The 13,590-nt window shown below is 38.0% G+C and overlaps 1 protein-coding gene across 7 annotated transcripts in view; it reads right to left on the reverse strand.

Annotated features, from left to right (window-relative positions):
* The window catches only part of PTPRM (protein tyrosine phosphatase receptor type M), a 454,349-nt gene that overhangs the window by 292,536 nt on the left and 148,223 nt on the right, over positions 1 to 13,590 (reverse strand). For all 7 annotated transcript variants that reach the window (XM_082290787.1, XM_082290786.1, XM_082290784.1 and 4 more), the window contains exons 4-5: positions 13,017 to 13,095; positions 9,895 to 10,010 (exon numbers count right to left, since the gene is read on the reverse strand). In XM_082290787.1, coding sequence (XP_082146913.1) covers positions 9,895 to 10,010; positions 13,017 to 13,095 — 195 coding nt within the window. The remainder of the gene's footprint in view (positions 1 to 9,894; positions 10,011 to 13,016; positions 13,096 to 13,590) is intronic.

Consider the following 13,590-nt stretch of genomic DNA (forward strand, 5'->3'; position numbering starts at 1 on the left):
TCCCAACACTCATCTTCTCCAGTGGTCTGTTTCCTTTCCATCATCTTCTCTTTAGACTTAGTTTAAACTTTACTTTGGTTCTCCTTGCCTCAAAACAGCTTCAACAGCCCTTATTCTTAAAAAAAGAAAAAAAGGGGGAGAAAGGGGGGGATAAAAAAAAGCCTCTCCTCAACTCCAGTTTGAACAAGATACCTTCCAGCAGTTCGTCTGTACATTTTACCTACAGTATTCATGGTAAAGGTCACTGTTTCTTCCTCCCAAAGGTCCAACACAGCAGAGAAAGCTTACTGAATTTATTTCATTAGTTTCCTAATTCTTATGTGTCCTTAAGTGATTCTACTGCTGCTGAACAGTGCTTCATATCAAGGCAGTATTCAGGGTCCAGAAACAGGCCAACATCCTGCACTTTTGAAAGGAAAGTTGAATTTAACCAGCCCCCTGTGGCACAGGTCAACTGTTTCATTATATTCCTTGTTTCATTATCTTAGGTCTGCTAATCACCATTTTATTATTTAACACTCCAGAATAACTGGAATACTAACACATCACAATGAGTTTCTTGAATAGTGAACACTTCCTGGGTTGCTTCATTTTTAAACTCGGACAAGAATTTCAAAAAGGTTTGACTGATAAAGGTAATCCCGGAACAACTTTTCTTATGGGTCACTCCATCAAATGAGAGTATATATGGGGATGGAGGAAGGGATAGGTTTATGTGTATCCCCTCTGACTTATGTCCATAATTGTCTGCAGACAAGCAAATTTTCTGCAAATCAATGTATGTAGTCAATCCATTAATATTTGGTAACTTCTGAGCACCTGAGACACAGATCTAAAACAGAGAGAAAAGGAAGAAGAAACAAGAACTACTACCTGTTACCACAAGTATTTTGTCCAGAATTTGAGTTTTGTATCATTCTTGTAATATAAAAATAATAATAGCTCTCTTGCATGGTACTTCTGACACTCTTTATAGATATAACATGCAACTTCAGCAAATGTGGAAGATCAAAATCCACCAATTGCTCAGGTTACTTGCAAACAAACTTTGCCAAGCTTTCCCCAGTTCTCTTAAGATTTTGTGCTGTTGTCCGTAACAAAGGCCCAGTGGATTTAACTGAGTTTACAGTGTACCTCTAAAAGCAAAACTTCTACAGTTTGTGAATTTGTCAGATTTACTTTTTCTCTCAAATCTCTTTTGAACACAGGAGATTACCAAAGAGACAGAGATGAGGAGCAATATTTTTGTGATAAAAAGGCTTTTTAAAGACAGAAACTTCAATGCCTCTATTAGAAGTTTACAGACCCCATGTTGCCTTCATAAGCAGGTACTGTTGAGTATACTACTTGGATACCAAATGCCTATTTCCATGTCACAAGCACACTCTTGGCAGAGCAGACCCCACCTCCACTAGACAGGTGATGAAGGAAGGCCTTTGGAGGACACCACCCATTGTCACGCCTTGCAACCTGATGGATGACCAGCACCACTAGAGAGATAAGCACGTCTTCCCTCTATCTACAGTACTTTTTTCCTACTGCATCAAGGGCTGCTTAGTGTTTTGAGTTCTTTAAAAAAATAATCACATTTTCTTATACCCACAAAAGCATCTTTTTTGGCATCACTACCAACATGGTCTGTTGCGCTTATTGACCTGAAGAGTTTCTGATTTAAGGATTTTGAGTAACGTCGTAACATAAAACTTCACAGCTGTTCAGTCAAGTATTTTCACCAGAATATTTTGGGTAATATTTCCACTCAATTGAGGAATGATGGGGCTCATACATGATGATAGAAGTGACACTTATTCTTCCACCTACCTCCATCTGATTTATTTTAGTATTAATAACAAAATTCACTGACATTTCTTCATGGTTACCAATATTTGGCTTTTTTGTGCCAGGCATTGCAGTCTGGGTGGATTGCGAGGCTTAGCCTGTAGAGCAGCTTTGCTGGTCAGGCTTCTTTGGTGTTTCTCCATGACAGAATATAAGGCATATATTTGGCTCCTCTGTTACAGTGGCACCATCTCATACAAGTCATGCAAGGCTACAGATTCAGTAGCTGCTGTGCCATCAGGTATTTGAGTTTTTTCAGCTGCGCCTTTCACTGCTCATAGTGCTAGAGTGAGAGGAGTACACAGCGCCTGCTGTACCTCTTAGCGTCCCTGAAGCTAATCTACAACAGAGAACCTGGCGGAAAGGCACCTTTCATGTACATTCCCACCACACTCCAAACACATTCAGACACACACACCTTACTAAAAGCACTGGACTCAAAGATTGCTGCTGGCCAGCTCTGAAATCTCACTGACATGAAAACACTTCAGACACAGATTGATTTCAAGGTGACATTTTGCTTCTCACGCATGTTCAGTGGGATTTGTCATTAACACTCCACAATTAGCAATTTCTCCTAGTCTCTGGTATCACTAATAATTGAAGATACCGTAAGAGACATCTTAGCATCAGAGAAGTACGAATCAAATCTGTATTCAGACAAGAATAAAACCAGTAAGCCCATGTAAAAAAGTCTATTATATGCATCAGATGGTTCATATATAAGGCAGATAACGATGGAAAAGGTTTCGCCAAATATCACAGCTCCTTAGACACTGCCTAACACAAACACAGTACATATCATAAGCCTCCTGTACTCGATTCTTCATAGAAGATTTTCTGCCACATAGTAAGGTTACTGTGCAATTACTGAAAAACAACTAAACCTGGTTAATAACAATTAATAGAAAATACCGAATATATACTGCAAGAAATGTTCTAAATACATACTGGAATGAAGAGGGGGGACACACAGAAATTAACATTCCAAAACCTGGAAATAATGTTAAATATTCACCAGAATTTGAAAAAAAAAAAAGTTGAACTTTCATCTATGCAGTAAAATGTAGTTTCCCTTCCTACAGGACATTAACTGTTCTTCTAACAGTGAAGTCATCTCAGGTTACCTACTAAAAAAACACACCAGGATGCACAGGCTTCAGGATGCATGCAGTCTTGCTAAAATCTTTAGTTGACTGATGTCATTAAAGCTCTTCTTCAAGGCAATGGACTCTAGACAATTTGCAGTGCACAAAGTGGTTTGACCAGTCTTGGAAGACTGAGCTATTGATGAGCAGGAGGAAAAATGATCTTGTGCACTCCTGTAGTACACAAATGCACCTACTCATCAAGCACCAAGTACTTTAATGTTCAAAAGAACATCTTCAGGCCTATTTCATTGTAGAGTTTACATTAACATAATGTAACATCCACCTGTTTATGTTACCAAGTTGTTACATATGTGTATGGTTTAATTTTAACAGTTAAAGTACTGCTCCATTATCTCAGTACTCAAAAATGGCTGAAACATTATTTCCCTCGTGTGCTTCAAAACTTGGCACCCAAAATGATAATTATGTGAAAGTCTCAGAGAGTTTACAGCGCAACAAAAAATTCTTACAAAAGTCCAGAACTTCATTCACCTTCTGGGATACTGTATGCAATTTACATAAACAAGCACATGCACACACACACAAACTGTTTTGTATATCCTATAAATCTATTTGATTTTCATCATTTGCCAAGAGTCATTTCACTGGCTCTACATTCTTACAAGGATGTTTTTGATATCTCTTAGTTAGGTATGTGTGTATTCCTGAGGAAAACAATTTGCTTTCCAGAACTCCCTCTGACACAGGACTACATCTCCTCCTTTGAAAAAATAATAAATAATGCATACAACAGGTAGTTTTGTATATAGATGAATAAAATATTTCATAGTCTTCACACCTTCAGCAAAAGATTACGGAGGAAACAAAAAAAAAAAAAAAATACACTGAATAAGGTGAAAGATAGTTTTCAGGAAAGAAGAAAAGCCAAATCCAGGAAATAAACTATTTACATAAGGTAGAGGAGCGATTGGCCATTAAAGTGATTGTTCATTTCTTAGTTTCTTGGCTGCAAATGAAGTGGTACACATTCTGCATGCATAAACCAAGGTATGAAAGATTTCACCCTCTCCCCTTCTACCAAAAAATATCCATTAGTCTCTTGCTACTGGTAAATCTGATGACGGTGCTTACTACAGCTGTCAGACATAGCCTGAGATCCTATGGTTATCTGCACCTCTTCATCAAATTTCTACTTTTAGTTCTCTATTTCTGCAATAAAAGTTACGTGTTTGAGAATTACATTTTAAAGTAACTATTTACATTTCACCCATGTTTTAGAATAAAGCCAGGAAAAAACAATTACTGCAGGGAAGTGATGACCTCTCTTTTTCATCAGCTATGGCTTTCCACTGTTTGAGGAACCTCTCTCAAGAAAGGCTACTCACAGTGGTCAAAGCACACTGAAAAATGCAATTGCAATATCAAAAGGTTGTGTTTCGATATTAAAATAGAACTTCATTATACCTGGGTATAATTTGACAACAATTTCCTGGAAATCATATTGTAGATCATTCTAAGAACAAGTAGCACACAGAGGCAACTGAATGAACCCACTACAAATAAGGAGAAGCAGCAGATGAGGATGGGCAAATGAAGAGATGAAGACTAGCCTGAGAAGCTAAGGAAAACCAAGACAATTCTTTGCAGCCAATACTCTGCACCAAAAGCAAGTTACTTCCAAAAAGAAATTCTACCCTCTCTCTCCTATAATACAGATTTGAGTTTCCTGTGCCAATTTACTGAATACTAACAGGCTTTTCAGAAGGCATTGTCTCAGTTGCTTTCATATGACCATTAACTGTTCTGGGTTCCACCTGTTCATTTCTTTCCAACAGTAGGAGCACAGAAAGGAGCACAGGAATGACATTTTTGCTCAACCATTCAGTAGGACAGAAAGAGTACCTGTGCTGTACCCATATGTGAAAAAGAAAATGTAAGCAAATTAGACACATTTGTTAATTACAGACATTCAGATTTATTTTTAAGGTATGCTTACATTTAGAACATAAGCTAGTGGAGACATGAATTCATAAACATACAATCTAACCAATGACCTTATTAACCAGACACTCATTACAATGACAAAAACAAATTTGTATGATACTGTGTTGTATTCTTGAGTCCTTTCATTTGAATTTAACCTGAAATGGTATCTCTGAAAACACCCAGAATTTATTGTCAGATAACCTGACAAGCTTGTGATCATAGCTCATGAACTAGGGATTATGGCTGCCTAGTGGAATGAGGAAAAATGTTTTTCTGCACCATGCAAAAGGTAAATAGCTTTCTGTCTTCCCTTTCCCGAAAGAGTAAATACTGATCACAGCATCATGAAACAAATTTCATGCCTCAGTGGTCAAATTTGGGCAGCTACCATATGAATTGTGATTCCCTCAAGGCTCTTGCAATTGCAAAAAGTTCTACAATACTCCATAAATTAACAGACTTCATGTTCCACAGGGACTAAGAGTGGGAAAGACTTGAAAAGAGAAAAAAAAAAGTGAGGGAAGTGAAGTATGGATTTCACTTAGGACTGCGTCAAGGCCTGGGCATTATTAAACTAAGAACATCTATGCTGTTTCCAACAAGTACTCAGGAAAGACATGGAGACTAAAATAATGAACCAACTCACAACTATGCATTTGTTTTAAAGAACATATCGCCCTCACAGTCCAGCAGACTGTAAAAAGTAAAGAATTCGTTCACAAGATAAATGTGTACCTCTCAATTTGAAGTCTGCTGCATAGAAGCAGAGAGGTACTAAATAAAAGAGACAGAAGTACCATAGTGAAATCCTGCCACTACTGGAAACTGCAGAAATGTCATTGAATTCAGTGGGTTTGTGATTTCATCCTGGCAATTTACCTGTACTTCAGACTAACAATGTGAATCTGAAAAAAAAGACAGGTACTGGAAATCATTTGGGAGCAAATTATCTCTGAATAGTATTCTGAATTTGTCAAATCCAAACAGATTAGGCCTCCTGATATGACTTAGATGGCAGAAATGCTGAGAAGCCCCTGATAATATCACTCAACTGTATTTATTTATTTATTTACTATGATTTGCCCTTAAGGTTTTATATGTGCAACAAAACAAACCACCAAAAGGATAGCAGAAAAGTCTTAGTCTTACTGGTGAACAAACTAGGCACATCATAGAGATTGCATGAAAAAACCTGAATCCCTCTTACCTGAGTGCAATCGTAAATATTCCCAGAGAATGGTGTTCGTTTTATTCTGGCTCTAGAGCATATAAGAATGTATTTTATTGAGATGTTTTGTAGTTGAATATTGGGTTTAGTGCAACTGGGAATGAAAAGATCTTTAATGTCCCTTTAACCAGTCACATGATGTAGAAGATACCATGTTTTCTGATAGCTGTTACTGACAGCTGCACTGTACTCATAGTCCTGCAGCAGTGTCATGAGATGTCACACACAGGCATATACAAAATTCCTCAGCAGCACACCATGAAACCAGAGAGTCAGGTGATGAATGGAGAGCTGCAAGGCCTGGGGATCTGTTCCCCGATAACGACCTAGTGCGCTAAAGTACAGCTGATCCTGTAGGGAACTGTTATCTCATAGCCTCGATTTGCAGCATCCCACACGTGGAGCTGTTTGATCAGTCTTACTGTAAGATGCAGCAGACATCTGTGGAAACTGGCAAACAAGCACAAAAATAAATCCAAGCTATCCAGGAGATCCTGTCAACTTCTGAAACATTCTTATGCAAAGGCACACCTGGAATTTGCACAACCTGTATTGGGTTGACTCTGAGTTGATGGACAGTCTTTAAGACCAATTACGCTTCTCACAATTTACATATTTAAACTGCACAGAAAGGCGGGACTTCCCTTTTTGGTCGGAGCTCGCCTGCTGGGAGGTGGGGGCTCCGGAGCCTCCCGGCCCCGCCGGGCCGGGCCGGGGCCACTGCCCCTTTCCCCCCCCTCCCAACGCTGTGGCACGGACCCTGGGTGGCTGGGGGGGACTGCCTCAGAGCCACAGGCAGCTAAACCCAGCCATGGACTGCTCACAGCTAAACCCATCCAGCGCGGCTTCTGGGGACCGGCGGGTCCCTCTCCTCTCCACGCGGAGCCGGCGGAGCCAGCGGGAGCCGGCAGAGCCTCCTGTCTGCAGCCAGCACACTTCGTGCTGAACTGAAGAAGACACCACGCAGCCAGCAGCACAGAGGGAGCGAGGTTTTCCCCACCGTAAAGGCCGAACAAGAACACTCTTCAGCATGGCGGCGTCAGTCAGAGAGAAAGAGAAGTGAGTCACATGGGACGGAGCTGAGCATGGCGACGGGAGAAAAGAGGGCGGTGCCGCGATTCTGGCGCGCAGCTTAAAAGAAACCTTCTTGCATGCCGTGGTAAGAAACTGTAATACCACAAACTGTTTGTCTCTTTAATCCATTTGAAGAACATGGGGGGATGGAGTATCTTCGTGTGCCTGTGAAGATTGTGAAGAATGCCGATGCTAGGCTTTATAGTAGTAAGAGGCTGTTAGAGACTTGTGGCGAAGAAGAGCCTTTGTGTGCAGGACAAAAGAACTTATCCTTAAAAAGATGAATAACCCCATGTGATGGCCCATGTTTTGCAGTGTGAAGGAACTGTGAGATTTTTCATGGGAGAGATGTTCCACACACAGCAGATTGTTTGTTTCCGGGCGGATCTGCTGTTGGTGGCAGTTTGGGAACCACGTGCAACTGAAGGAAAAACCCTTTTTTCCCTTAAGCATAAGAGAGAGACTTTTCAAGAACTGGAACACTGACTAACATCCCATGTTTTGTTATCCCTTGTGTGAGCTAGGTAAAAGGAGAGAAGTGCTGGCTGGAGGGGGGGTGGGGGGGGGATTTGCTTTAACTTTGTTTTGTTATTGTCTCTTTACTTTTAATTCTATTAGTAATAAAACTCTTTCATTGTACTGCAACTGTTTAAGGTTTGTGCCTGCTTTGCTTTTCTCCTAATTCTTATCTCACAGAAGGAAAACAAGTAAGTAATGAATATTTTGAACCAAAACCACTACATTTAATTGGTGTTTCTGCCCAGTTTCGAACTCAACCCGCTACACAACCTTAGGCTGATTACCAGAGGGACCTGTAGTTGTACAGGCAGAATAAATAAACAGTGGCCCTGCAGGAAGATAAATTCCTCTAAAAGTCCGTCTGTCACTACTCTCTTATCCTTCACATAGAAAAAAAAAATAAATCTAATAATCATGTATTAACAAGGAATCAACTCAACTAAGCTCAGCAAGATATTTTGGAATTGTTATGTTGTTAATAAAATTATTTTGTATTACATAAAATCTAGAAGAATATTTAATTTCTACAATAAAGAAATCACATTCCAGCCCGGTAAAGAATTTAGGTGTATCCTAAATTCTGTGAAAAAAATTAAAGATATGATATGATACTGTCCTGAAACATAGAGAAAAACTAAATGGCATGAGGATTTATTTATACTGAATTCTACCTTCGTCTTACAATAGAGCATTATGCAAAAGTTCAAAGCTTCTAGAAAGGATATAACTGATGAAATAGCAACCCATTATTCTCCCATACATGCTAAACCCTTTTAGGACTAGAAAAATCATTCTTTCAAAAAATCTTGGTGGCATAGGAAAGATAGGGGTCTAATTCTACCAATTCAACAGTGCAATACTGTCTATAAGGGGCTGCAGTACTAGAAAAATATCAGCCTTCTATCACCAAAAGGTTGGAAATACCCATGCAAACCCAAATAAAACCAAAGGAGATTTTCATTGCCCTCACTGTATTTAATCAGACTCTCTCTGAACAGACATAACAGTCTATTATTCATATACAGGTAAATATGAGGCTTTGCTTTTCAAGTGATTTTGCTTATTTTTCTGTGTATTAGATTTCTTACAACGACTCAGCTGTTTAACCTGTCACACTTAAACGAATAATTTACAAAATGCAAATGGAATGGAAAAGGATAAGTACAGTAAAAGCCTGAAACTGTTTAAACTGCAAAAATAGAGAATTTCATTTCTAAGTCCCACCTGTTACCATTGCCAATTTCACCTATTCCTCTTTCTCCACTTACTGCAGCTTCATCTGAGTGATCTCCTCAGACACTGCTTCATTTATTTTAATTGTCTTTACTTCCTTCTCACAGACAATGTCTTTGTTCTGGCATGTTGGTTTTCATGTATGGAAATCACTGGGATGTGGAGGCTAGTGTATTCCCAATGCTAAGTCCAAAGACTGACTATTGCTTGCTGTAGGGAACAACTCTGTAATAATGGCAGCAAGACAGCAGTTAAACTTGCACCCCCATTATAAAAAGAGATCAAGCAAAAAGGCACGGTTCTGATACCAGGCTACACATATGAATAAGGGAACACTGTCTTGACTGAAAGAAAATGAGTTGGAGATAGACTTTAAATCAAGATCTGACACCCACCCAGAAGCTACATTACTGATTAAGTAAAAAATAATGGATTCAATGAATATAAGTAAGATTCTTTGGGTCTGTAATACAGAAGATCAGATTTGACTGTCATACTGGTCTTCTCTACACTTAAACTGTAAGAATGCAATTTTAGCTGAAAATACTAAACAGAGATAGAGGTAAGCCAAGAAAATCATTATGCATAATATTGCAGTTAGCCAGCACAGACTTAATTATAAGAAAGTCATGTGGTTTTCCTTGGGGATTTAGCCTTTACTCATGACCACCACATGTAAGGAAAACAGTACCTTTATTTTTAGTAAAGCTTTCCACTGAAACAAGGGAGGAAAATCTTCCAGTAGCATTTTCTACAACAGAATACCTACAATGCAGCAGTTCAAAGGCACTATAAAATCTAATATTGATGAAATGGACAGCCCTATAATTTTTCACGTTTTACATTCCTTTCAGAGTCTCTCCTCTCTCCAGATCTCAGTGCACAAGGAAAGAAAGAAATTACCTGTAACCAGAGTCTGTCACTTGAGTCTGTTCCACCATTGGCAGTGCACTGAAAAGTAGCAAACTGTCCTGCATTGACTTCCACACTCTGAAGACGCAAGAAATGGGGAGTTTTTGCTGTTGGAAAAGATAAAAGTGCTGAAGTTATGCAAGACCAAAGTACTGGCTACAAAAAACACACCACACAAGCAAAACTCTTTTAAAAGGTTCAAGTCACTGACTGCACATTAGATTCTAGGCTGGTTTACTTCCATGCCAGGGAAAGAACAGAAGAGAAGGGTGCTGTTTAATTGTTCCTGCTGTGCAAATTATCTTAGCTCAGCACTCCTCTTGTAATAACAATCTATTAAAAAAGATCATATTGGAAACTAATAATGTTTTGAAGACAAACCTACTGGATGCTTACACTACCAACTGGACAAGCCAGTAAGAAGTTACGTGATGCTATCAGGGGAACAGGTTTTTCTTTTTAACCAAGTACAGTGTCTGTAGAAGAGATCTTTTAGAATGCAGCCCACCAAACAGCTAAAATACTAACATAACACTCCTCAGCAACTACAGCTGTATTCTTCAAACACAATTCCTTTCAACAGCACTGCAGAAAGAACCCCAAAACACAACACATATTCTCCACATCAATGCTTACTTTTCATTTAGAAAGAGAAAACAATCCCAGTAAAAATTAAAGCAACATACCTACAAGTAACTTAATGAATGAAACTGATATTCTGACAAGAACTACATCCACTGAAGGAGAAAAGATAGTGTGTATTTTTGTTTTACTAAGAAGAGTCAAACACATAATACAGAAAAAACATGGATATTTTATACAGAAACCTATCCCTTAAGGCACAGTATTCCCCAGCCTATTCAAATCCTACTGCAGCCAGGCAGAGTTCTTGCATTGTCTATACTAACAGATAAGCCAGGCTTTGAACATTGCTTTTCAACATGAAAATCTTAGTACTAGCGGTACACTGGCAAACTAAGCATTTATTTTCTAGCAGAGCATTACAATAATTTAAAGTGTTGATCACATTTTCTTAAAAAGCCTTATTGCTGGATGAAATTGCATTTTTAAGGAATTTATTAATAGCTAGTGTCAAGAAAAAGCAGCTAAATATCCAGTGCAAGACAGCATAAGAAGGAGGAGATAGAATAAAATAGCTCCAATTAATATCTAAATATGGGATAAAATATTTTCCTAACTACCCTTACGGCAAATTTATTACATATACTGCCTTGTTTTTTCTTAAAACCTTTCCCAATTAGGACAGACAGACAAAATTATCCACTTCTGCCCATCAAACTATTAATGTCAGACTATTCAGTAAAATTCTTCAGTAAATTCCCCATTTCTCAGCTGTCAGTTTGTTTTTTTTTTTAAATCTGCTTTTACCCCCACTTGATTTTACTGTTTCCTTGATCTTCTTAAACTCTAGAAAACTAGCTTTTCTGAATTACCAGGTATGGCCTAAGTGGAGAAGTGTATTGGGTTTTAAAAACAAACACACACACACACACACAAACCATAAAACCCTTACCCATCTACCACAACCCATCCCTTTCATTTCTTTGTGCCTACAACCTGTCTTCTGCTTGGTCTTTGTTTGTACTACCCAGGCAACTGCCTATCAAATATTTTTCCCATTTCAATTTTTGTTTATAGAGTTAATAATTCCAGAACTACTTTTTCTGGGAATAAACAGAAAGAATATCATAACGAGCTTTACAAAGTTTTAGACACAGATGAGTTTTACTTCAATTTTCACACTTTTTCCATTTTCTTTAGACAATTTAACTGGTTTGATGCCTAATTTCTAACATTTTAATTACTTCATCAAAGAACTTTTCATTAAAGCTTTTGCATTACAACACTGTTATGTTAGAACTCTATATGCTATGGGCTATAACTCAAGTCTCCACATTAACATGAGCTACTTGCAGGTTTTGAGAATTGATTGGTACAAATGCACAGATCAGACCTCTCAAAATCTGTATAAAAAAATTAGTAAGCTGCTAAAATGATGCTTCAGACTTATCCTACCTGAACCAAGTATATAAATTAAAAATGCAGAAGCACATATACTTTCTAACAAGATGAGAGCCTGCTGTGTTTATTAGAAATAAGTGACTCAGAAATAACAACTGCTGATTCTGCGTAAGTGTCTCTGTATTTGAAGAAATGTGTGTGTCTTCTTGCCATTAACACTAAAACCATTTTTATGAGGTGCTTCTGTACTATTCGATAGAGCACTATTTATTTGGAATCACAGCTCTTACTTAAAAGCCACAATAAATGCATACAAGCTCAACATGGTATAAGAGGAACAATCACACAGAAGTTGGCATCTTCTTCCTCATTCAGTCATTTATTTGGTCAGTAGGATTACAACCTACCATTCCATGTATGACCTTAATAAATCTTATTTAACAAACAGAATATATGTGAAGTAATGATTTATTTAAGTAGTTTGTTCAATTGTCTTTAAAGTTGCGTCATTAAAGCTTTATTTACAAGGTTTGTTTTGACAATTCAGGTTAATTAAGTATTACATATCCTTAATAATGGGATAAAGAAACATATCTGAAACATAAAGAAGTAAAACAGTGCAAAAACTGAGCCATGAACCTTGGGAAGTACCCTAAGCAACCTTGCTTAGCGAAGCCTCGGACCTCAGCCAGCTGAGTTTTCTTCCTTCTAAGCCTTGGAAAAAATAATTTTAAACAGTCAGCTGCTGTGTTGTTCACCTGCTCTCCGTAATGTCTCAGAATGTGGCTGCACTGAATTTTTGATGCAGACAGAAAACTCATCAACAAATCTTAGAATCAGAGAACCATGATGACTTGGTGATTTTGTCCTAAAGAGTTGCCATATGGCCCAGTTTGGGTTTGGGGCTCATGCTAAGTGCTGTACACAAGGTGCACCTAAGAAAGATGTCTTTAAAGCCAATAAGGTGCAGTGATGCCATGCTAGCAACACTTTATATATACACCAGCCTGTATTTACAGCAGTGACACTGTTTCCTGATATCTTCCTCATCTTTTGCTCCACATTTATTGAAGCATAGTGGCACATTCATTTTAGGGGGTCTGGCTTTACAAGACAAGACAGGTACTTACTACATGGATGTCCTAAAACTTTCACTTCATCAATAGCCACATATCCAGGGTGACCTGAAGTAACCACTTCAAAAACAACCTGAGAAGCAGAAAGAGAATTTCAGTTAGCAGCTTTGGAACACAGAGAATATAAAAATAGTCTGTTATGGAAAAATGCATCAATTCTTTCAATATCTTAAGAACACCTGGAAAACAAAACACAATCATAAAACCCTCAATATATGTTGTTCTTATCACTAAAATTAACCAGAACTTAAATTAAATTTTTCATGTTTACACCATTTTTGGAGATTTACAAGCAGGATCATATATAGCTCACAGCAGAAATAACCAAATCTCCCTAATATTTGGTCTGCCAAAGTAGTTATTTAATAAACACCTTAAGACTGGTATTTTATTTTCAATTCTTTGTCTTGCAGAATGAACTGCTTTTATTTTAAAAACTACAATTCTGTAGTATACAGAGATTTGCAGGGTATCAGACACAAACACACCTATTTTCAGGAATGTATTTTCCATGCTTTTAATCTTTCACCAAATGCAGTGAATTAAGTCAAGCAGATCCATTTGCTAC

This window comes from Coloeus monedula, assembly GCF_965178545.1.
Source record: "Coloeus monedula genome assembly, chromosome: 1".
NCBI lineage: Eukaryota > Metazoa > Chordata > Aves > Passeriformes > Corvidae > Coloeus > Coloeus monedula.